The following is a 23,134-nucleotide window of genomic DNA, read 5'->3' as shown; positions in this document are numbered from 1 at the left end:
TGCACCATCCTATCTCTACTCGGGACTGACAAGGCCATCTATTACACCTTCATGGACTGATAAAGGAGAAGGCTTTGTTTATTCAGCTGGTTTGTGTTATACAACTCAAGCTAATGCATTTTAGCTAATGAATCCTTAAAGAAATAATTTGGGAAGTTTGGGGCCTAATAGTTGGGGTGACTACACAGTCAGGTTTGGGTAACTTGTCCCTTCACTGTACAGTATGCTTAGTAATTTCTATGTGGTTTATTTTAGGTTATATTCAGTTGGCGGTCGAGATGGAAGTTCTTGTTTGAGTTCTATGGAGTATTATGATCCACACACAAACAAATGGAACATGTGTGCTCCAATGTGTAAAAGGAGAGGAGGCGTTGGGGTGGCTACTTGTGACGGTTTCCTCTATGCAGTCGGAGGCCATGATGCTCCTGCCTCTAACCACTGCTCCAGACTCCTGGACTATGTTGAAAGGTACCCATTCTGTATGTGTTTTTAAGTAGTGATTCTGAATGCAAACTTGACTGTTCCTCCCTTAAACATCCTTAGATCTATAAATATGTATTCCGTTGTCTTATTGCTTGAATTTATTAAAATAAACTCTTAAAAGAACAGCTACAGGTTAACTGCAATAAGAAAAACAATACAGTGGTGCCTCGCAAGACGAAAAGAATCCGTTCTGTGATTCTCTTCGTCTAGCGGTTTTTTTGTCTTGCAAAGCAAGCCCATTGACGGATTAGCGCTATTAGCGGCTTTTAGCGGCTTTTAGCGGCTTATCTGCTGATCAGATCAGCTGATAAGTGGCTTAGCGGCTTAGAAAAAAGGGGGGGAAGGGAAAAAAACCAGCAGGAACTCGCAAGACATTGTCGTCTTGCGAAGCAAGCCCATAGGAGATTCGTTTTGCGAAGCACCTCCAAAACGGAAAACTCTTTCGTCTAGCGAGTTTTCCGTCTTGCAAGGCATTCGTCTTGTGGGGCACCACTGTATATAAAGCTGAACATTGTTCTGAAATTAGTTATTCCCAAGTACAATAAATAGAACCCATTTTTAAGCAAAGCTATCAATATTCTTTCCTCCTTAGCTCTCCCCTGTTAATTTCATCATTGGAAATATTTCTAAAATCTGTTTATGCCGATCAATAAATGACAGAGATGTAACACTTTCGCAGAATAATTTGTGCTATATACTTCCAGTTAAAAATGGCTTGTCAGCTCATTGTTCTTCTCTTTCAGAATTGATTTGAAATTTCCTTGTAATTAGACCATTGCTCTACCTGTTACGCTAACCCCATTCTCTGACATCTGGGGCATAATAATAATAATAATAATAATAATATTAGTAAACATAAACTTTTATTTGTATCCCGCCCTCCCAGGCCAAGACTGGGCTCAGGGCGGCTGACATCAAATATATAACATTGGTATAAAATCAAACAATAATTAAATTACCTCCTAAAAACAAGTCAGGATCAAATTAAAATCTAATTAGATGGCTTTCCACAGGATTAGGGTTGGGAACTGTAAATGTTCATCAGGCCCAACTGTTTACGCTGTTCTTATATGGGTCTGTGGGAATGCTAGGAGGCCTCTTTCATACTAGTTCTTATACAAAAAGAGAAAGGGGGTCAGGCTGACCAAAGGTGTGGCGGAACATCTCCGTCTTGCAGGCCCTGTGGAAAGATGTCAAATCCTGCAGGGCCCTGATCTCTTGTGGCAGAGCATTCCACCAGGCCAGTCAAGGCCAGCCTAATCTCCCTGGGACCCAGGATCTCCAAGCTGTTATTATTTGCAGACCGTAAGGTCCTCCGTGGGGCATACCAGGAGAGGTGGTCCCGTAGGTACAAGGGTCCTAAGCCATATAGGGGTTTAAAGGTTAAAACCAGCACCTTAAACCTGACCCTGTACTCCACCGGGAGCCAGTGCAGCTGGTATACCACTGAATGTGATCCCGCGGCAAAGACCCCGTAAGGAGTCTCGCCGTGGCATTCTGCACCCGCTGGAGTTTCCAGGTCAACTTCAAGGGCAGCCCCACGTGGAGTGAGTTACAATAATCAAGCCTGGAGGTGACTGTCACATGGATCGCAGTGGCGAGATCAGGACGAGAGAGGCATAGCTGTGTTCTGCAGAGTGGAGGAGCACTTTTAGCTCTGCCCCAACACTTGAGTCCTTCCAGCAATAAATTGTGTGTTGCGGAATAATTCCAATATGCAAGAACCTGATTTACCTTATGTTAAAGGAAAGACTGCTTCGGCAAGGTGATTCAGAAATGTAGAGGTTACATGTATTTAAGGCAGCAGAAAGGATGCCGTAATTCAAACACTATTATAAAGGCTTGTTTCCCCTCTGCTAGGCTTAGGCCAGCTCAATGAGAGTGAGTTTTGTTCTGGCATAGCTTTACACCAGCTTAAATTACATTTGTTTTCCTTTATTCCAGCTTCTTTCGTATAAATTGTTCCCCAGACTTGTTATCAGATGGCTTGTTTATTTATCTTATCTTACCCTACCCCTTCAAAAAGCAAGCACAGTTTTTGTTTTAAAAAGCAATGTGTTACAAATAGTTAAATATTCCATTAAATTAAGACTAAAGGGGGCATCGACCCCAAGACCATTGCAGTGCTGTGGCTGATGGACATATTACAATCAGTATCAGCAAGTGTGTGTTTTTATTTTCACACGCCTGAGGGAAATAAACCTTAATAGGGTGCTTTATGCAGGACTGTCGTTTTCAACCACAAAGAAATCAAGGTGAAAACCTACAAAAAGAAAATACAGTCCAAACAAGAATGCCACCTCCTTTTTTTACCATCCTTTTGTTTTTTCTAATATGCAAGTAGCAAGGGACTAATAAAATACTTGGAACTCCCCAAAACAGAACATAAAAGATACTAGCGTAGTAGTTCAAATGTTGCCTTCTTTTTTGCGATGCTGTTTCTTCTGCTAAAGAAATGGCTGCATGCTTCATCTCTGTAATAACTTGATGTGCCCCAGGGTGAAGCAGGAGATATCATAAAGTTCCTGAATACAAAAAGAAATCAATTTGAACGACCAAGCTGAAGGCAAGGAGAAAGGTTTTTGAGCTTTCCACTTGTTAAAAGCCCTTACGATCCCCAGCATCATCTATAGTGAAATAATTGTTATGAAAGTCTAATAAAGTAACTTCTCATTAATATTAATTGGAAATTGGAAAATATTGAGAGCTTTTATTACAGTGCTAATCGTAAAAAATGCCTAACGTTCCACATACAGAATGTTTTAACAAATGAACTAACAAAAGAAATGCTTTAAGTGCTTTCACAGGAAACAATGGCACCCAATTAAATCCTAACGGAGAATTAAAAGTAGAAGCTATTTTTACAATCAGTATTTAATATAAGCTGACAATAGTTGAATATCTTTTAGGAGATAAATCTTACTAAATAATAATATTTAACCCACTGGAGATGCTCACATTCTGTGCTACTTGATGTTTGCATACTTCATACATTTTTTTAATGTCCTAAGATGTATCTATGAACCAGTTCATATTGGTGGGAAGCATATAGCAAATTCAATATGCTTGGTAGCCAACTGTGAAGTGGGCATTTAATCACTCTATTCCTTAACCAAAATGGTTTGGAACTAAAGATTCAGAGATTGTAAATGTTACCTCACCAGCAAAATCAACTTGCAGAATTCACCCATACAAGATGTGCACAAGCTTAGATGGCTTATTAAAAGAATTAGATAAATTCATAATGGATATTCTCATAAATGGTAAGCCACAATAGCGAAATGGAACTCTGCACAGACCCATATACCTCTGAATGCCATATTTTAGGGACAACAACAGGGGATTGTTTTTGCATGCCATGCTTGCAAGCATTTAGAAGTTCCTGATTTTCTTCAATTGAAAGCAGAACCATGGGCTATCAGACCCAAATTGTCTGATCCAACAAGGAAATTGCTATATTCATAGCTAAAATCTCAGAGATGCATGATGCAATTCGGTTTCTTAAGATAACTGTAACCATATTGGGCCAGTACCTGATTATCTAGGCTGAACTGAGCTTCCCCAGGGAAATGTGGAATACATTTACAAATTTGTACATATCAGCCATCTTGATATTTATAACCTACAATACTTTGAACCCTTTGCTTGAAACCAATTTCTGATTACATTAATATTCTAATTATGCATGGCATTTGAATAAGTGATAGGATTAGGTCCAATTGTTACCAGTCTGGTACAGATAGACACTGTCTACTAAAACTCCTGTAGACCTTTCACCATATGAGTTGCAAGAGTAAACTGAAGTGGGGATTCCGAGTTTTAAAAGCCTTTACCTAGAATTTGGAGCTACATACTCATACTAAACTCTCGCACCTCGCTGAGATACCCCTGCTTGGTGAGCCAGCATTGCATGTTGGATAATCTGGTTCTGCTGGAACCTTGCTGTAATGGATAGTAGGGGAGGAGGGACTTGATTAAACAGCGAACTAATAGGGCTGGTTGGGACTTAAGGTGTAGTACATAATAACCAGTTTTAAAAGCACTTGAATGGCCGAAAGGAACCTAGTGAAGATACCTTTGTGAATTCAGTGTTTCTGGCATGACAGTGTTAGGATCGCCCTACTCTCCTGTAGGACTCTGGGAGAGGCACATGCCTGACTGGCATGTTCTCTCCCTCCTGGTCGATTTGTTCAGGAGCTTCAAAAGCTTTCTTCTGCCTGAACATCACAGCGACTGATACCATGAAGCATCAGCGCACTTAGGGATCCACAGAGTATTTGCAGTTTGCGTAACAGAACTCAGTAACACAGCATTTTGGCTAATCTACTTTTATTTACATATAATACACTTGGAGCATTCTGTTTTAGCTCCTTCCTCTTTCTCATCAGACAGCAAAGAGAGAAAGAACAAAGGACAATAGTCCAACTTCACGGAACACAGTAACATAAACATCCTGTCTCTGTCACTTCCCACACTGTGGAATGAAAACATACACCGTCATGTGATAGACAACAGTCTCATGACTGCAAACATGGAGCAGGAACCTCAAGAGACAGACCCCTCCCCCCCTTGCTAAAGAGGTTGATTTTGGGAAGTTCATGATGAATGAATGAATAATTCTGCTGATGTTGAATATGGGCTGGATTGCTAAATATGTTCTTTCATGAGATATACCTTCCCTTTCGTTGTGCAGGTATGACCCCAAAACTGATACTTGGACAATGGTAGCTCCACTGAGCATGCCCCGTGATGCTGTTGGAGTGTGTATCCTCGGTGATAAATTGTATGCAGTAGGTGGATATGATGGACAGACATACCTGAACACCATGGAGTCATACGACCCCCAAACTAATGAATGGACACAGGTAGTTGTGTGGTTTTATGTTTTGCACAGTTTTCACATAAGGCTTGTTGGAACTAGTGGGCAGCGAGGATCCCCGCAGCTATGCAATTATAACTGCTGTTTAGCTTTCTCTACTGTAAGAGTTCTCCGAAGAGAGAGAAACCAAGAAAAAGTTATATAAAATGGCAGTCTCTTGTTATCCATATAACCTTATTTGTCAGATCTCTCATTGGAATCCTTATTTCCTTTTTTTGCTTTCATATTTTACAATACTTCAGCTTGAAAATATATCAGGGTTTGTTACAAGTCTCTGGTGTTTGTATTTGTGACGAGGGTGTTTTATGTTTTGTGTACAAAAGATAACGTTAGTTTTAAAAGTACTTTCTATTAACTACAACTTATAGTTTGCGGTGACTATTTTCCAAAGCTGTTGTTGCATTGAAACGATATTCCGGTTTTATACCATGATCCAATCCATGTTTACTTGGAAGGAAGCCCCGTTGATTAGAGTGGGACACCTTCCAAGTAAGTATGTTTTGCAGTTCTTGTCCTCCAAACATCCCAGCGAGGGCAGGCATAATTTCTTCCAGGAAATTCAGTCTCGCAGACAGCAGACTGTCTGAAGCACCCCACTGAGCTTATGCTTGGCTTAATTGGCATTTGAAGCAATGTCTCCCAAGGTAGTTGTGGCAGACATTTTGAAGCCAAGAGCCAGTGGCCTCCAAGCAAAGTACAATAGGAATTGGAAACAAGGGGGCCCCCTTGCTGATGTTTCTGTTGTGTGCATTGCTGCATCAGGCAACAAAGCCCATGAGTAAGGATGCAGACTTACAACAAAAAGTCAGAATAATATCCATCCAGTCTGTATCATCCTTAGAGACTTACTATTCGGCTTGAATTCACAGGAAGAGAAATATGTTCCTATGGGAAGTGTTAGGACATTTTTCTATATGGCAACTATGAATTCTAACAATTGCTAGACATTTGTGGCAAATTCAAAAGTGCAAGCTTTTCTCTTCCTACATGTCCCAAACCTTTATTAGAAACTTTATGAGTGTAGGATTATTTGGTAATTGCTATTTTCATTTCAATACTATTTTATGTATGCTTGCAGGATGGTATTTAATGCCAGTTCTGCTCAGAGTAGACCCATTGAATTTAATAGACATGATTAAGGGAGCAATCCCATATACAATAAACTGGCATAAATTAAACCAGCATAAAATTGCACTAGATCCAAACCATATTCAGCAGCATGGCTGCCGCTCTCTGCCTGAGCCTGGCAGATAGAACAGAAGACTTTAAAATAGTGTTTTGTGCTGGGTCACCAAGTCATGTGACTAAGCTGAATGGCCTTTGGATCCAGGCAAATCTGCCCCTCTAGTCCCACTCCCACCATGCCTCTTTTCCAGGGATTATGCCAGTTTAAGATCCACTGGACTTGGCTCAGCTGGCTGGGTCCTGGCTGAGCCAGGATGGAGGAGACACCTCTGTCTGTGCTGAGACTAAGGGACTTAAAGGTAGCTCACTTAAAAGGCTTGAATTAGAAGACTGGAGTTTATTAATTATATTGCTAACTCATGATCTGTCCCATCAACTTGCCTGTCCATTTGTCCATGTTGAAAGCTTTTAATGTGAGAAGGGGAATCTGCTAAAACAGGGGTTAGGCACCTTTGGCCCTCCGGATATTGCTGAACTGAAACTCACATCATCCTTTGCCATTGACCATATTTGCTGGGGCTGATGGCAGCTGTAGTTCAGCAGCATCTGGAAGGGCAAAGTCTCCCCACCACTGTGCTTAAAATGTCTGCCTCTCCTCCATATGTAAATGCTACAAATCTGGAGCTTACATATTGTGATTTAGGATCATAGCCTGTGGATGACAGTTTCTACTGAATATAAGAAGGGTGTGCCTCCGAGCTATTCTGCCTTGCAAGAAAGGCAAGAGAACGTGGCCCAATTGTTAAAGTGCTGTTTTGCATTTCTTGAAATCAAACCTCTTGCAGATAAATTATATAGCAGGAAGGAAAGTAATTCTGACCTGGAAAGTCAATGATTTAGCTTTTGGCTTTATAGTTCATCATTCACTCTATTCCCAAAATCATAGGAACAATTTCAGTAAGTATAAATGTCACAAGAATAGAAATGTGATACATGATATGCAATGAATGTAAACCAATATATTTCACTATGCTCTAGAGAAAAAAGTGGCAGTTCCAGAGTTCCAAACACAGTGGTACCTTGGGTTACTGAATCTTCAGGTTACAGACTCTGCTAACCCAGAAATAGTACCTCAGGTTAAGAACTTTGCTTCAGGATGAGAACAGAAATTGCGTGGCAGCAGCGGAATCCCGTTAGCTAAAGTGGTACCTTAGGTTAAGAACAGTTAAGAATGGACCTCCAGAATGAATTAAGTTCTTATTCCGAGGTACCACTGTAGTTGAAATTACTACTGCTTGCTGTAGTTTTCAGACTCCATATTGCAAAGTACACTTTTTACTTGTGTCTTCATTTTATTTGTCAATTTGTTTTTAACGTGCCTAACTGTAGAGAACATTAAAACATTGCTTATAAATTTAATGAAAATACATACAAATAAAACTTATTTCTTTTTATATATTTTTCAAGAAGCCAGCAAAAGAATTCTCTTGATCTGAATTGAAGTCGATTCCCCGCTCTTGCAATTCTCTTAGTAAGAGCCATACCTTAAGCAAAACAGTTCCAAATTTTCAGGAGATCTTCCCAGAAGACTTTTCAGTGGAGGGAGAATCAACCTTTTCCCATACCCTGTTACAATACAGAGAAACATGATCAGCAGAGTCTATATTGCTAGAGCTACTCACAAACACACGTTCATTAACCAGGGTCTTGTAAAATCATCTACTTACTAGTGCAGAAGGCAGCACATTAAAACAAGCAAGCCTGAATGCTGTGGAATACTTGGAGACAGTTAATGTATACATGTATGAAGCTGTAACAGTTCCATAATTTAAAAGGTTATTAATGAGTAATGGAGAACAGGATTTGTTAGCTGCAGTTTGCAGATACTGTAGATCTTTATGTCCCTCATAGAAGTTGTGGAGGCGAGGCACTAGGCCAGGGTTTTCAACTCCAGCTCATAACTTCACCACTAATGCAATGCTTCCATGCATAACTAGAAGGATGCAGCAATATTAGGTTTCCTGTATAATGTGTTGTTGAATTACCAGTTGCTTGTTTTGACACCTCAAAAGTACATGCCATAAAACTGCAGCCTTTTCACTCCCAAATTTAAACTCTGAAGCTGATATTTGTTTCTTCTCTGCAGATGGCATCTCTGAACATCGGAAGAGCTGGGGCCTGTGTTGTAGTCATAAAGCAGCCATGATTTTAATCAGCGGTGGATTTTATTGACTTCTAGGTGGATTTTTCTGTCAGAGAAACAAGAAACAAAACTTTGTTGAGCATAAGGATCAATAGATACACTCGGCACTCTGTTGACCACAACTTGAAGAAGTTTAAAATGGGGAGGAAAAATAATGAGGATTTGATGCCTTTTCCAGTCATTACACACTGCTCAGTGGCTGAACAAGGAAAAATTGACCAGCTGTTGTAGGAGCCCCTCTATGAACACAAAAGGGGCAAATTCAGATACTCCTCTACAGGCTGTGTAATGCAGACGTAGCAAACTAGCCATGCCCAAGACCAACTCTTCAAAAGGACTGGAGCAGCTTAATGAATGGTTTTCATAGCACTAGACATTTTAACTCTGAAACCATCATAGCACACTGTCACTTTTTAAACCATAGTTTTATTAAAAGAAAATGTAGGTAACTGATTTATTTTTCTGTCTCTCGTTCTCTCTCAAGGCCTTATCTTGAAATGGTTTACGCTCTCTGCCATGTACTCAGACAATAGACAGGGGAGAATAATGTTTCCTCCTAAAGTAATGAATGAAGGTTGGAAAGGCTTAGCTTCTTTCTTCATCAGAAATGATTCAACACTAACAACACATTGATTGTTTCTCTGATAACGGACTGTCCCTCCCGCTAGAATTATGCATCATCTCTGAGATTGCACTGATGCTATGTTCTGTGTTTGGGAAACATCTCGACACTGAGGGAAGACTGAGCCTTTTGACCCAATGGGACTTTGCTACAAAAAAAAAGGAGATCCAAAGGAACACTTTCACAAATCTACCTTAACTTCTTATGAAAGCATGTGAATTCTTGTCTCTTTCGATGCTTTTACACGTTTCCTGCATGTGAGAAGCTTGTGGAAGACAGGCAAACGGCAGCTCATCACATCATGTAAAGATAACATGCAGCAATTCTAAGGCAATTCCATTGGGGCCTAGAAGTGCAGTAAGAGAGACAAAAATGTTACGTATAATGCTTATATGTGTTTCTTGATCCCATCACTGTTCTAATCAAACTCGGCTTAATTTTAATTACCATAAGGATCATCCATTTATTGTTGTAAGTTACTGAAACTAAGGGATGAACTGGTCATTACGTGGCAGAAGACTAACAATCTTCTGACATGTTTTAAAAATTTGAAATCAAAGGAAGCTGCCAGTTTGAGTGGAAATATAGCAGGGAAGGAACTGCTTAACCTTTTTCAGCTAGACATTTTTCCTGTTAAAATTCCTACTGCCAGGTTGCCTTTCCAACCAGAGTAAATATATATATATTATTCCATAAGCAAAAGAGCAGCAGGGAGGAGATTTTGAGTAGCAAAATAGCCAGGAGAGAAAGGTTTATGTAGCCCATTCCTCACTTCAAACTGGGAGAGATTTCCTCAATTCTTTTCTTTTTCTTAAAAAAACAACAACCCACAGACACAACCACATTGGAAGACTGCTACATAAGTCTGCTATGTAATACCTAGTTTGTCCCTAAGGGATAATGCATCACTGTGTACAAAGACAAAAACATTGCAAATCAGGTTGTTTTGGCATAATGTGTCTCAATAGCAGAGCACCTGCTTTGCATGTATGAAACCCCCGCAAAAGATGTCCAAACTACATGGATCACCTTGCCTTTGCAAAGTTCTGCCTTGTCTACGAATGAGCTGCATAAGTCATATTGTTGTGGTTACTAAATGCCCTCAGACTTTACATGAACGTCACTGTTGGCTGTATTATGTCATAAGCATGATTGAACTCGTATCAAGGCACCAAAATAAGTCTGGTTTCAATAGTAGGTGTAGGAGAGTCTAATTACATGAATGACCTCAACTGTAGCAGGGATAAAGCTTTGTGTGGAGCTCTGATGGGTGCTGCTCCTTGAGCAAGTTTGGGAATGGGGGTGGGGGAAATGTGAGGTTTTCCCATTCAGACCCATTTGCTAGCTAAATAAAATATCTGTGTCCCAATGACTGGCTGTTCAAGCTTTTTCATTTTCCAGACATCTGCCAGTAGTAGACTGAATGTGGGATAGCATGGTGCTTAATTCTGTATTTTTTTCATAATCTGAATTCTATATAATAATAAGATGAAATAAGTGTGAAGGGATCCCTTGAAAATAGAAGGCTAGAGGGTTAGATGTGCATTAGCCCTACTTGTGTAAAAAAGAGGTGACTCCCTCCCAACAGAAAATGTCACATAACCACATCTGTTAACTATATTTTCCGATCAGAGTTGGATTCCGTGCACCTAAATCAATAAATGTGTTGCCATGTCTACTTAGCCCGTGTTTGAAAGATGAAAATTCCAGATAGATAACTAAGAGACAGGATCAGGAAACTATTTTCCCCAGGGCTTACCCATAGTGCATATGATACTTTCCATGCTACTTTGCTCATAAACATCAGAACTCGGTGAGGCTTTTTCTGCCCCCCCCCCAAAAAAAAGTACTTTTGCTTGAGCAAAGCAACATGGAGCTTGGGGAAATAAAACCTCCTGTAATTGTGAAGTTTGCAGAATCTCTGCCTCCATCACTTGAGAAATCTCAGTTATAAGCTGGATTCTAATCACCACCCTTTGCGATAGCCCTCTATGTTTGTGTTGCCATGGTTACCAATACACTTGCTTCTGATTCCAGAACTTTGTATATACTCACATTCTCATCTGACTTCATTCTTGCAACCCTTTTCTGGGCTTGGGAGCAATTATTGACGCTGACAACCTGTAGCGAGGAAGTACTAGGACGCTCTCTCCTGGTTGTTGTAGGTGTTCCTACCCCACACCCCTCAAAAGATAGCAGTGTATCCCAAAAACTCTGAGCTTCTGTTAGATTATCAGTGGTAGAAAACACAATAAACAGCAAAATCAATCAATCTGTGAATTGCTGAACATTTCCTGTGAAAAGAAGGAACAGAATATTGAGTCCCAACATCACAATAATACCATCATTATTCTAACAGAATCTCTCAGGTAAAACACAAAGCCTAACTCGTAGACAAAAGCTAAAAGAATGTGATACAACAGAGAATCATGGCCAGCACCTACGGTGGATTTAATCAGAGCTACAGAAGAAAAAAGACAGAGGAAAAAATCCTGAGGTGTTGAATAATCTATCTGATCTCTCTGTGTAATGCAGTGATAGAAACAGGTCAGAAGCATGAAGCAAGTTGCTAGAGACCTACAGTCTGAACTTGCAAATCTTGAAAACGCGATTGCCATCTGAACCTGGTGTTTTATGGGATTCTTGCGTCAGTGGAAGAAGATACTATGCTGCATTTCTCAATACCATGGCTCTTTGTTGTATTTCCGCCTTATTTCTGAAGTCAACTTTGCATGGACACATAGAGCATTTGCACCAAAAGTTTTCAGCAAGAGCCAAACCAAAACACATGATAGACCGTTACTTTCTTTGCACAAAAGGAAGCAAATTACGGTACTTTAAAAAACCAGTCCAGTCAGTATTTTTCAAGACTTTTCTCCAGAAACTTTAAGATGCTGTGGAAATCTAAACACAAATACAGAAAGCCTTTGTAAAATTAATATTGTCTGTAGAGGTGGGCTCCCATTTAGTCTGGTGGTAACTTATAAAGGTCAAGAGTGGATTGCCGCATAGTTTAGCTGCTGTCATGCATTCATGCCAACTGTCCACGTCTGCGCTTTGCATTAGCGTTACTGTAGTGAAACGTAAGCAATTTCAGTTGGTTATTGAAGAAGAGATTAGAAAATTATCTCAAATCACAGCTGTGCTAGCTCATTAAATAACAACCACTTCTGCATGCCCAGCGCATTAAAACATGGGACTCACAGGGGTGGTCAAGAGAGCGCATTAAATGAACTAGAGATGATAGTAAAATAATGGTACAGAGCACATTAACTTACAGAACAATCCTAACTATGGGAAACTGGTGTAACTTACACAAGCATAAGTTACCTCTAGTCCAAATTCTGTTCAGGACCCTCTGGGAGGGGGCTTCTGCTGGCTGAACTGACAAGTGAGTACAGGCCTAGCATTTTGAGGTTTTTGCTCTATGCCACATGACTGGAAAGTATTCAGAATAGGTGTAAGTCTTGCCTTGGTCCAACGTGCCTAAGAATACTTCTTTTTGGCGATTTATGCCAGGTGGCCAGAAAAATCCAAGATCTGTTGAATCTAAACTCTCTTGTTGCAACTGATTTTGAGTTTGGACTGTGGTGTTAAGGAACATGGCCACTGAAGCTATTGCTGGTATCTCTTTCATAGTAATATTTCTAAAACTAGCTTAGCAGCCACCTGCGGCAGAATACAGACTCTCTCCAAACACACTCCTCTATTTGGCTTAGCTTTTGGAAAGCTTCTCTGTTTGAAAACTTTCGGAACACAAAATACCAATGAAGTACAAACTAGTAACACCCCCTCCCACAATCACATTTAAAAGGCCATAGAATGTCACTCAGCCCAAGGCTGGGTTATAAAGAAATGTTTTCGCCTGCTGCCTAAAGATATGTAATGAAGGTGCCTGGCAAGTTTCCCTGGGGACAGAATTCCACAAACGGGGAGTCACTTTACAGATGTTGCAAATGTGAGTGGCCCTATTGTGTTCCTCAAGAGTAGGATTGGGGCAAGCAACATCCTGCCCACCCCAACACTCAAAGCACCCCTTGACACCTCTGTTGGTGGAGATTGACACAAATAGATTTCTCCCCCCCCCCATCAGGGATGCTGGGACATGGAGTGCCAATCCCTTTTCCTGCCTGTGAAAAGGATGGTTCAAGATTCTACTGCTGCTTCCTCTTTCTGTCCCGCAAAATGTTTATGAGGTTTGGGTAGGAAATAGAAGGAGGCAGAGAAGGAAGTGGGAACTTATGGATAGAACATCTGTGAACACCTGAACCAGGTACTGGAAAACATTTGACTCTTTTGAGGCGAGCGCCATTGGAGGAGGATGAAAATCCTATTTAGTTGTTATGGTAAAAGGTAAAGGGACCCCTGACCATTAGGTCCAGTCGTGGCTGACTCTGGGGTTGCGGCGCTCATCTCACTTTATTGGCCGAGGGAGCTGGCGTACAGCTTTCGGGTCATGTGGCCAGAATGACTAAGCCGCTTCTGGCGAACCAGAGCAGTGCACGGAAACACTGTTTACCTTCCTGCCAGAGTGGTAGCTATTTATCTACTTGCACTTTGATGTGCTTTCGAACTGCTACGTTGGCAGGAGCTGGGAATGAGCAATGGGAGCTCACCCCGTCGTGGGGATTCGAACCGCCGACCTTTTGATCGGCAAGTCCTAGGCTCTGTGGTTTAACCCACAGTGCCACCCGTGTTGCCCATTTTATGGAGTAGCCTCCAAGTCTGGACCTAGAGGATGCACATATGCCCCCCCCCCCAGCTTCAGCACTTAAGATGAATGGGACTGTGACTGATTCGGCAATAAAAGTACATTGAAGGGAGAGTGGAATGAGTATTGGGGTCAACAAAGTAACTTTGCTAAGCCTAGCACTTTCTTCTCGTGACGCTAGGAATCATTTGTTAAAATTAGGTTTCTCTAAAGTTGCATCTGAAATCAATGTTGTGATGTACATTAGCATTGTCAGCATGCTTTGTCCCACCAGACAAGTGTAGTCTCTCAACAGAAGTTAGCGTGGGGATCTACTGCCTAATGATAATCTGGTGCAGCCTAAATTTTGGTACCACTTTGAAGCAAAGAGACTTCGACTCTAATTTGAAGTGCCAGATAACCAGTCATATTTGCAGGACCTTCTGAATTTTGTATGATTTCTACATTTAAGGAACCAAAAATGTGGCGAAGTAGAAACACAATTGGAAATTCAGCAGAAAACGTGTTGGTAATGCAGACCACAGCTTTGTGAAAAATATGCCCCAGGCATCCTTACAAATTTGTTTAAGAGATGTGGCAAGAAGAACAGCGAGTGCTTCGTCTATTTTAAGCACTCGACAAATAATAATAATTATGATAATCATTGTCATTATGGCTTCTACTAGAGGCCTTGGTGTTAAAATAGAACCATGTTCTTTTGGTGGCAGTACTACATTCTTCCATCTAGTGACAATAAGCTCTTGTCCACCGCTAGATGCTGGAACTTTTCTCACGCCCAAACAAAATGTTTATTACGGCAGCTTCATTTTCTAGAATGCTATTCTGTTCCTCAGCTGTGGAGAATTACAACAAATAATTGTCAGCAAGGGTTTTGATAGAATAGCGGGGAGGGGAAAGAAACAAATAAAAAAAACATTTTATTAATATCCCTGTTTCATTTTATTAATATCCCTGATTTATCCCCTTTCAGATCAGGCTAAGTCCATCACTTATAAAACTGTACTTTATGTATTATGTGCCCAGTGGTTCCGAGGAAAATATATATGTACAATTAATGTCTATCCTCTGCTGTGATGAGCATCTGTTTCCAGGGTCTGGGAGTGCAAAGTAGTTCTGTATATAGAATCAGATCTTGTTAAATCATTTATGGTACTGCATGTTTTCGATTGAAAAATATATATGTTGGATGAATGAAAATGTGTTATTTAGGTTTCTTGATCACATTTCTATTTGAAAACCTGTGGCAGTAAACGTTTAAAGTCTTGGTGATAAGTCTTGAACAAATACGCTGAATGGACAGACAATGATCTGGGATAAAGCCACAACTTTGATTTCAGATATAGGAAGAGTTTGGCTACATCGTTGAGTATAATATCCATTTACTCCTGCTGGAGGCCTGAAACTTTGTACAGGGTCGTGCCAAGAATTGTGGCCTCTGTGGAAGCTCTATGGCCCGTCTGCGCTCCTCTTACATCTAAAACCCTCTAATGGGGCACCCTGAGTACACACATGTTCTTCTGTCTGGGAATTGTTCCCATTCACCCAAGACCCTGATGACTAGGATAAAATAATAATAATTAAATAATAATAATAATAATAATAATAATAATAATAATAATAATAATTTATTTATACCCCCATCATCCCCATCCAAGACTGGGCTCAGGGTAGCTAACACTAAAGATAAACAGAGTAAAATCATTATTTTTTAAAGTTGATTAAAATATAAGTTAGAATACAGTTTAAAATGCAGCCTCGTTTTAGTGGTAGCCTAAATATCAAAGCCATAAGGGGAGAAAACGTCAAATATTCCCTGGGGCCAACTACCCATGCTGGTCCTACATGGGCCAGCAAAAAGAGCCGAGGGAAAATTTATATACAAATCCCACCTAAGGGGTTCCATAAAAAAAAAAAAAAAATGAAAGCAGGGGTTAGACTGAGTCCAGCCCAAAGGTCAGGCAGAACAGCTCCGTCTTGCAGGCCCTGCGGAAAGATGTCAAATCCCTCAGGGCCCTGATCTCCTGTGGTAAGGCATTCCACCAGGCCGGGGCCAGAGCTGAAAAGGCCCTGGCCCTGGCGGAGGCCAATCTAACCTCCTTGGGGCTCCTTGCAAATGGCCATTGTGCTGAAAAAATCATGCAGAATGCAACTGAAAGACTTTTGTCTATTTAAGGCTTACAACCCACAAGACTCATAGGATGATGCGTTAAGGGCATTTTACAATTCCTGGTTTCCTTGGGATCATAATAAATTGTGAGGCAGAGGTGTCCAGGGGCCAGAAGGAAGGCCAGTTTACATTGGTAGATAACAAGTTATGCAACAATAATCTGCCACATGCCTTGTTTTATTGAGGTTCGGTGTGCCCTCATACATCCTTCTTCATAAAGAGACTATTTTGATGCTTCCAATAGCACAAGAATATATTACCACTTTACAAGGATAATTAGGATATAAATTTATGTATGTTTGTTCTTCTCCTTCCATATATATGTTATGTGTTTTGCATTGCAAACATTTATTTTATATATATATATATATATATATATATATATATATATATATATATATGCAGGTTTTGGTGTCTTCGGGTGTCTTCCCGTGTAAGAGTTGGGGTGTCTAGGCGACGTTTCGACGAGGTCTCACTCGTCATCTTCAGGCTGGTGCTTTCGGCTTCTTGTTACTGGAACAGAGCAGGATCTCTGTGTTTGAGTTCCTATAAATACTGTTGAGGGGGTGTGGTGTATAGCCTCCAACGTTCTGGGCAGAGAGGAAGTTCCCAGGTTAGTGTGCCTTTTCTTCTTTTGTTCCTTAATTACTTGAGGGATATCTTGAGTGATTTCTTGAGTGATATTCTGAGTACCACTTAGGTGGGTCATTAAGTGTGGATTAGTTGCTAAAGCTTTCGTGTCTTGACCTCTTGAGCTTGTGAAGAGTTTTTCTGAGAAGATGGCTGTACTGCACTTAGTTGTGCTCTGGCTTGGCTTCGTGTATAGGGGCGAGCTGTGGTTTTGTGCCCTGTGCCAGCCAGATCTGTGTAGGGATTGCAGGGGGGTGCAGCATCCGGAGGTGCCACTATGGTTTGGCTACTGGATGGTGTCTGTAATTTATCTGTGGAGAGGGTCTGGGTTTGGGTCTGGTGTGGTTGATTGGTGATGGCGTTCTGTGTGCCTCTGGTTCTGGTGTCGGTTTTTGTGGGGAGGGCTAATTTCCAGATGTCTGGCAGGCGGGACGTGTCGTCACGCTTGTTCATGTTGTGAGGGTGTTTCTCTATCTCGATGGCTTCCATGATTATTCTCTTGTGGTGATGTTCCATGTTAAAGAGCAATTTGGAATCTGCAAAATTAATTTCGTGTCCTGTTTCTTTCATGTGTTGGAAAAGAGAGGAAGTTTTTTCTTCTTTTTTGACGGCATTCTTGTGTTCTGCGATACGTGCATTTATTCGTCTGTTTGTTTGTCCAATGTACGTGGCTGGGCAGACTTTGCAGGGTATTTCATAGACCCCTTGGTTTTCCAACTGGATTTTATCTTTGGGGTTTCTGAGGATATTGGCTATTTTTTGGTTGGTGCAAAAGGCTGTTTTGATATTGTGTTTATGGAGGATTTTGCTAATTTTATCTGTAGTGCCCTTGATATAAGGAAGGAGGGCCATGCCATTGTTTTCTTCTGTGTCTTGGTTTTTGGGGGGTGTTTCTTTTTGGATTAGCTTCGTAACCCTGTTTTGCTGGTATCCATTGGCGATTAACACATTTGAGAGATTCTGTAACTCAGTTGTCAAGTGGTCTTTGTCAGCCAGGCGTTTGGTTCTGGAGATGAGAGTCTTGGCTACGGAGTTTATTTGTGCAGGGTGGTGGTGTGATTGTGCATGTAAGTAGCGGTTGGTGTGTGTTTTTTTCCGGTAGATAGTGTGGAAAAAAAACACACACCAACCGCTACTTACATGCACAATCACACCACCACCCTGCACAAATAAACTCCGTAGCCAAGACTCTCATCTCCAGAACCAAACGCCTGGCTGACAAAGACCACTTGACAACTGAGTTACAGAATCTCTCAAATGTGTTAATCGCCAATGGATACCAGCAAAACAGGGTTACGAAGCTAATCCAAAAAGAAACACCCCCCAAAAACCAAGACACAGAAGAAAACAATGGCATGGCCCTCCTTCCTTATATCAAGGGCACTACAGATAAAATTAGCAAAATCCTCCATAAACACAATATCAAAACAGCCTTTTGCACCAACCAAAAAATAGCCAATATCCTCAGAAACCCCAAAGATAAAATCCAGTTGGAAAACCAAGGGGTCTATGAAATACCCTGCAAAGTCTGCCCAGCCACGTACATTGGACAAACAAACAGACGAATAAATGCACGTATCGCAGAACACAAGAATGCCGTCAAAAAAGAAGAAAAAACTTCCTCTCTTTTCCAACACATGAAAGAAACAGGACACGAAATTAATTTTGCAGATTCCAAATTGCTCTTTAACATGGAACATCACCACAAGAGAATAATCATGGAAGCCATCGAGATAGAGAAACACCCTCACAACATGAACAAGCGTGACGACACGTCCCGCCTGCCAGACATCTGGAAATTAGCCCTCCCCACAAAAACCGACACCAGAACCAGAGGCACACAGAACGCCATCACCAATCAACCACACCAGACCCAAACCCAGACCCTCTCCACAGATAAATTACAGACAACATCCAGTAGCCAAACCATAGTGGCACCTCCGGATGCTGCACCCCCCTGCAATCCCTACACAGATCTGGCTGGCACAGGGCACAAAACCACAGCTCGCCCCTATACACGAAGCCAAGCCAGAGCACAACTAAGTGCAGTACAGCCATCTTCTCAGAAAAACTCTTCACAAGCTCAAGAGGTCAAGACACGAAAGCTTTAGCAACTAATCCACACTTAATGACCCACCTAAGTGGTACTCAGAATATCACTCAAGAAATCACTCAAGATATCCCTCAAGTAATTAAGGAACAAAAGAAGAAAAGGCACACTAACCTGGGAACTTCCTCTCTGCCCAGAACGTTGGAGGCTATACACCACACCCCCTCAACAGTATTTATAGGAACTCAAACACAGAGATCCTGCTCTGTTCCAGTAACAAGAAGCCGAAAGCACCAGCCTGAAGATGACGAGTGAGACCTCGTCGAAACGTCGCCTAGACACCCCAACTCTTACACGGGAAGACACCCGAAGACACCAAAACCTGCATTCCTGTACCCGTGAAAATCTACGAAAGCATATATATATATATATATATATTTGCTTTCGTAGATTTTCACGGGTACAGGAATGCAGGTTTTGGTGTCTTCGGGTGTCTTCCCGTGTAAGAGTTGGGGTGTCTAGGCGACGTTTCGACGAGGTCTCACTCGTCATCTTCAGGCTGGTGCTTTCGGCTTCTTGTTACTGGAACAGAGCAGGATCTCTGTGTTTGAGTTCCTATAAATACTGTTGAGGGGGTGTGGTGTATAGCCTCCAACGTTCTGGGCAGAGAGGAAGTTCCCAGGTTAGTGTGCCTTTTCTTCTTTTGTTCCTTAATTACTTGAGGGATATCTTGAGTGATTTCTTGAGTGATATTCTGAGTACCACTTAGGTGGGTCATTAAGTGTGGATAGTTGCTAAAGCTTTCGTGTCTTGACCTCTTGAGCTTGTGAAGAGTTTTTCTGAGAAGATGGCTGTACTGCACTTAGTTGTGCTCTGGCTTGGCTTCGTGTATAGGGGCGAGCTGTGGTTTATATATATATATATATATTCATTGCAGAATGAAAATGAGGTTATGTAGCATTGTTTCACATAAACAACAAGCGATGTAACTGAACTAGAAAGAAAGAAAGCTTTTTTAAACAGGCCAGTATCCAAATCCATGAATAAGATACTATATAAATATTGCTTCTTCCTTTCCTAAAAAACCCCCCCAAACAACTCCTACCTGTTTTGAAGGGAAGCTGGTTATGCACATGAGTATATCAAAATTTCTCATCTTGGACATTTGGGCCTCACCTTGCAGAAGGGAATGCAGTGGTACCTCAGGTTACAATACGCTTCAGGTTACATACGCTTCAGGTTACAGACTCCGCTAACCCAGAAATAGTACCTCGGGTTAAGAACTTTGCTTCAGGATGAGAACAGAAATCGTGCAGCAGTGGTGCAGCGGCAGCAGGAGGCCCCATTAGCTAAAGTGGTGCTTCAGGTTAAGAACAGTTTCAGGTTAAGAACGGATCTCCAGAACAAATTACGTTCTTAACCCGAGGTACCACTGTAGCTCTGAATAATCTCTTCCCCACTTGACAAAGCCAAAGATGGTTCTGTGGAGTAAAGCAAAGAGATGAGGAAGAGGAATAAGCAGGGAGGCCTGCAGAAGTCTTAAGCAACAGTCAAGGCTGGACAGAAGCTGTAATCCCAGAGGGTGGCAATAGGAAGGCCATGCTATATTTTTCATAGGACAGAAAGAATTGCTGCAGAAGGTCTGCAGAGACACCTTTTTGAATTAAATATTCACTAGCACAATACACTTATTATCTTTTCTGTAATAGCATATGCAGTGCTAGGAAACAGTAGAAAAGTCCATACTTAACCAGAGTGACAAATTACGCAGATTATGAATACTGTATTGGCCCGAATATAAGCCACACTTTCCCCCAAAAAAAGTGTGGCTTATATTCGCGACCTTACAAAAATGGGCTTTTATGATATCACTGCTGAAACGGCTGCCCAAGGTCCATGGCCCTGCCTTGCCTTCCAAGGCCACAATGGAGAGCGCCCTCCCCCCCGCCCGCCCAGGATGCCACCACAAGCACCATCAGGGATGCAGGACATTGGCGCCCATCCCGACCACGGCTCCCTTGCCTCCCCTGAACCACCGGAAAGAAGTTGGGAAAGGCTGCCGGCAAAGGGGGAAGCAGCCCAGAAGCGTGGGGCAATGGCAATTTACAATGCAATTCAATGTTGTGGGGCAGCTTGGGAGTGGCAGAATCTGCCAGAGGAGGTCCCTAGGATTGGAGGTAGGGAGAGTTTGGGCAGTGATGGGGAAGAGGGCTCTGACACACAGTCACTTGGCTTCCCAGTGATCAGGGAGAATTGGTTGAGTCAGTCTTTAGCCTCCTAAAGAGCTGAAGGAGACAGGTGGCCAACTGGCGGAGTTGGCTAAGCTGGAGATGGCAGGACAGGAGCAGCACACCCCCAGTAGAAACATTTGCTTACAAGCATAGTCTTCCTACATGGGATGAGAACTGCAAGACAGACTGGCTCCACCTGCTCTTTCAAAGCACAATTGAAGGGGCATGTCAAGTGTTTGGACAATATATTTGCCTATGCCTAGCCATATATTCTCTAACTCTGCTTATGCACTATTAAACTACGTATCCTATACTTGAAGCTGCTACTGAGACTGTATGCTGATTTGGGAAAATCCCAAGCCAAGGGTCTGAGTCTTTCATCCAAGTGTGGGAAGCAAGACATTTCATGCATTTCTACAGTGGTACCTCTGGTTGCGAACGGGATCCATTCCAGAGCCCCGTTCGCAACATGAGCAGAACGCAACCCACGTCTGTGCATGCGCGGGTTGTGTTTCTCCGCTTCTGCACATGCACATGACGTCATTTTCAGCGTCTGCGCATGCGTGAGTGGCGAAACCCGGAAGTAACCCTTTCTGGTACTTCCGGGTCTCAGCTGGACGCAACCTGAAAAGAAGTAACCTGAACCAACCGTAACAAGAGGTATGACTGTACTCAGAAATCAGGCACACCAAGTTCCACGAAGATTCACAGCAAAGATGGGTACTTGGGAGCTGTTTTAAGAAAAGGTGAACAAGAGCCCATCCTATCCCATGCATCATTGAGTAGGCCACAAATTACACCCCTCTTCCTGAATAACTCTTAGCCCAATTACATGCAAACAGTGGAAAATACACATACACACACATAACTCCTCTTTCTCATTTCCGTAAGAGTTGCAGGTGTCTGCTAACCTGTTAGCTGGCCACTGAAGCAATTCTTTCTCCATCGGACCATTCCCAAGTTTGCAAACCAAGAGGCTTCCTCATTGGCCTGTTTGTTTCAAACTTTGGGGTCACCCTACTGGCAAGAAGCAAGAATGAGCTCATCCATATACTGATTTACCGCCTCCTTTTGCAGTTGATAGGAAGTAAAAGCCACTTTTCAGGTGCACAATTCCTTGGGAGTTAAGGAGCAACTATTGGAGAATGGCCCTTTTCAGTTACAGTGTCCAGATTCTAGAGTTTGATGCTGAGACACGTTCACCTGCCACCATCTCTGTTATCATTCAGGCACCACAGCGTGCCCTGTTCTCACCTGCCTTTAAATGGAATTTATTGTTATTGGGGTGTCAGTCGTCTACCTTTTATCTACAACATCATTTTATCTTGGCTTCAATTGCTGGCTTGATTTTACTGCATAATCCTTTGCTCTGTTATCATACTGCTTTTATTGTTTGTGTTATTTTATTCTGGTATGCTTATGCTTTTCTGAAAAAGGTGGGATAAAAATATGCCAAATAAGCACATTTGTTTTCATATTTTATCTAAAATAAAATGTCCAGGTGAGTTTGGAACAGCCTACTCAAGCGAAACACTTGCGAATCTTTGATGGAAGGTGGCAACCCATCAAGCAAACTAAAGCCAAGATCAAATGAAGACTAGTATTTTTCGCTATATAAGATGCACCAGACCATAAGACGCACCTAGTTTTTGGAGGAGGAAAACAAGAAAAAAAATATTCTGAATCTCAGAAGCCATAACAGCAAGAGGGATTGCTATGCAGTGAAAGCAGCACTCCCTCTTGCTGTTCTGGCTTCTGGGATAGCTGCGCAGCCTGCATTCGCTCCATAAGACGCACACACATTTGCCCTTACTTTTTAAGGAGAGGAAAAGTGAGTCTTATAGAGCAAAAAATACGGTACTTTTTCTCTACAAGTGCTGCCCCCACCCACAACACAATTTTCTACATTATATTTCAGACCAGTCATAATTGGAAAGTTTATTTCTGGATGGGGAGAAATTGTGCATTTTTGCCTGTAATTGAGAACAAAATTTATCAGTACAGAATTCCTGAAAGTGCATATTTGTCTTAGG

The 23,134-nt window shown here is 41.7% G+C and overlaps 1 protein-coding gene and 1 long non-coding RNA gene across 8 annotated transcripts in view; one reads left to right on the top strand and one right to left on the bottom strand.

Moving 5' to 3' along the window:
• Window positions 1-9,143, top strand: part of KLHL1 (kelch like family member 1) — a 125,165-nt gene extending 116,022 nt beyond the window's left edge. For 2 of the 4 annotated variants that reach the window (XM_083501211.1, XM_083501209.1), the window contains exons 9-11: window positions 256-468; window positions 5,177-5,351; window positions 8,634-9,143. In XM_083501211.1, the coding sequence (XP_083357337.1) occupies window positions 256-468; window positions 5,177-5,351; window positions 8,634-8,693 (448 nt within the window). In that variant the 3' untranslated portion in view covers window positions 8,694-9,143. The remainder of the gene's footprint in view (window positions 1-255; window positions 469-5,176; window positions 5,352-8,633) is intronic. The other 2 variants (XM_083501212.1, XM_083501210.1) reach the window with 1 other exon arrangement.
• On the bottom strand, window positions 1,330-11,310 carry LOC310706059. 4 transcript variants are annotated; one of them, XR_014525613.1, is made up of 5 exons: window positions 11,072-11,310; window positions 9,506-9,658; window positions 8,215-8,736; window positions 4,317-4,425; window positions 1,330-3,008 (listed from the first exon to the last, which is right to left on the bottom strand). It is a non-coding gene; the product is annotated as an uncharacterized lncRNA (long non-coding RNA). The 4 variants fall into 4 exon arrangements; XR_014525614.1 differs by lacking the exon at window positions 4,317-4,425 and having other exon boundaries at window positions 11,072-11,308; XR_014525616.1 differs by lacking the exons at window positions 1,330-3,008; window positions 4,317-4,425 and adding an exon at window positions 7,820-8,113 and having other exon boundaries at window positions 11,072-11,307.
• Between the last annotated feature and the right edge of the window lie 11,824 nt (window positions 11,311-23,134).

Source organism: Podarcis liolepis (genome assembly GCF_965112155.1).
Source record: "Podarcis liolepis genome assembly, chromosome: 4".
Lineage (NCBI taxonomy): Eukaryota > Metazoa > Chordata > Lepidosauria > Squamata > Lacertidae > Podarcis > Podarcis liolepis.
This window is presented reverse-complemented; position numbering and strand designations above follow the sequence as displayed.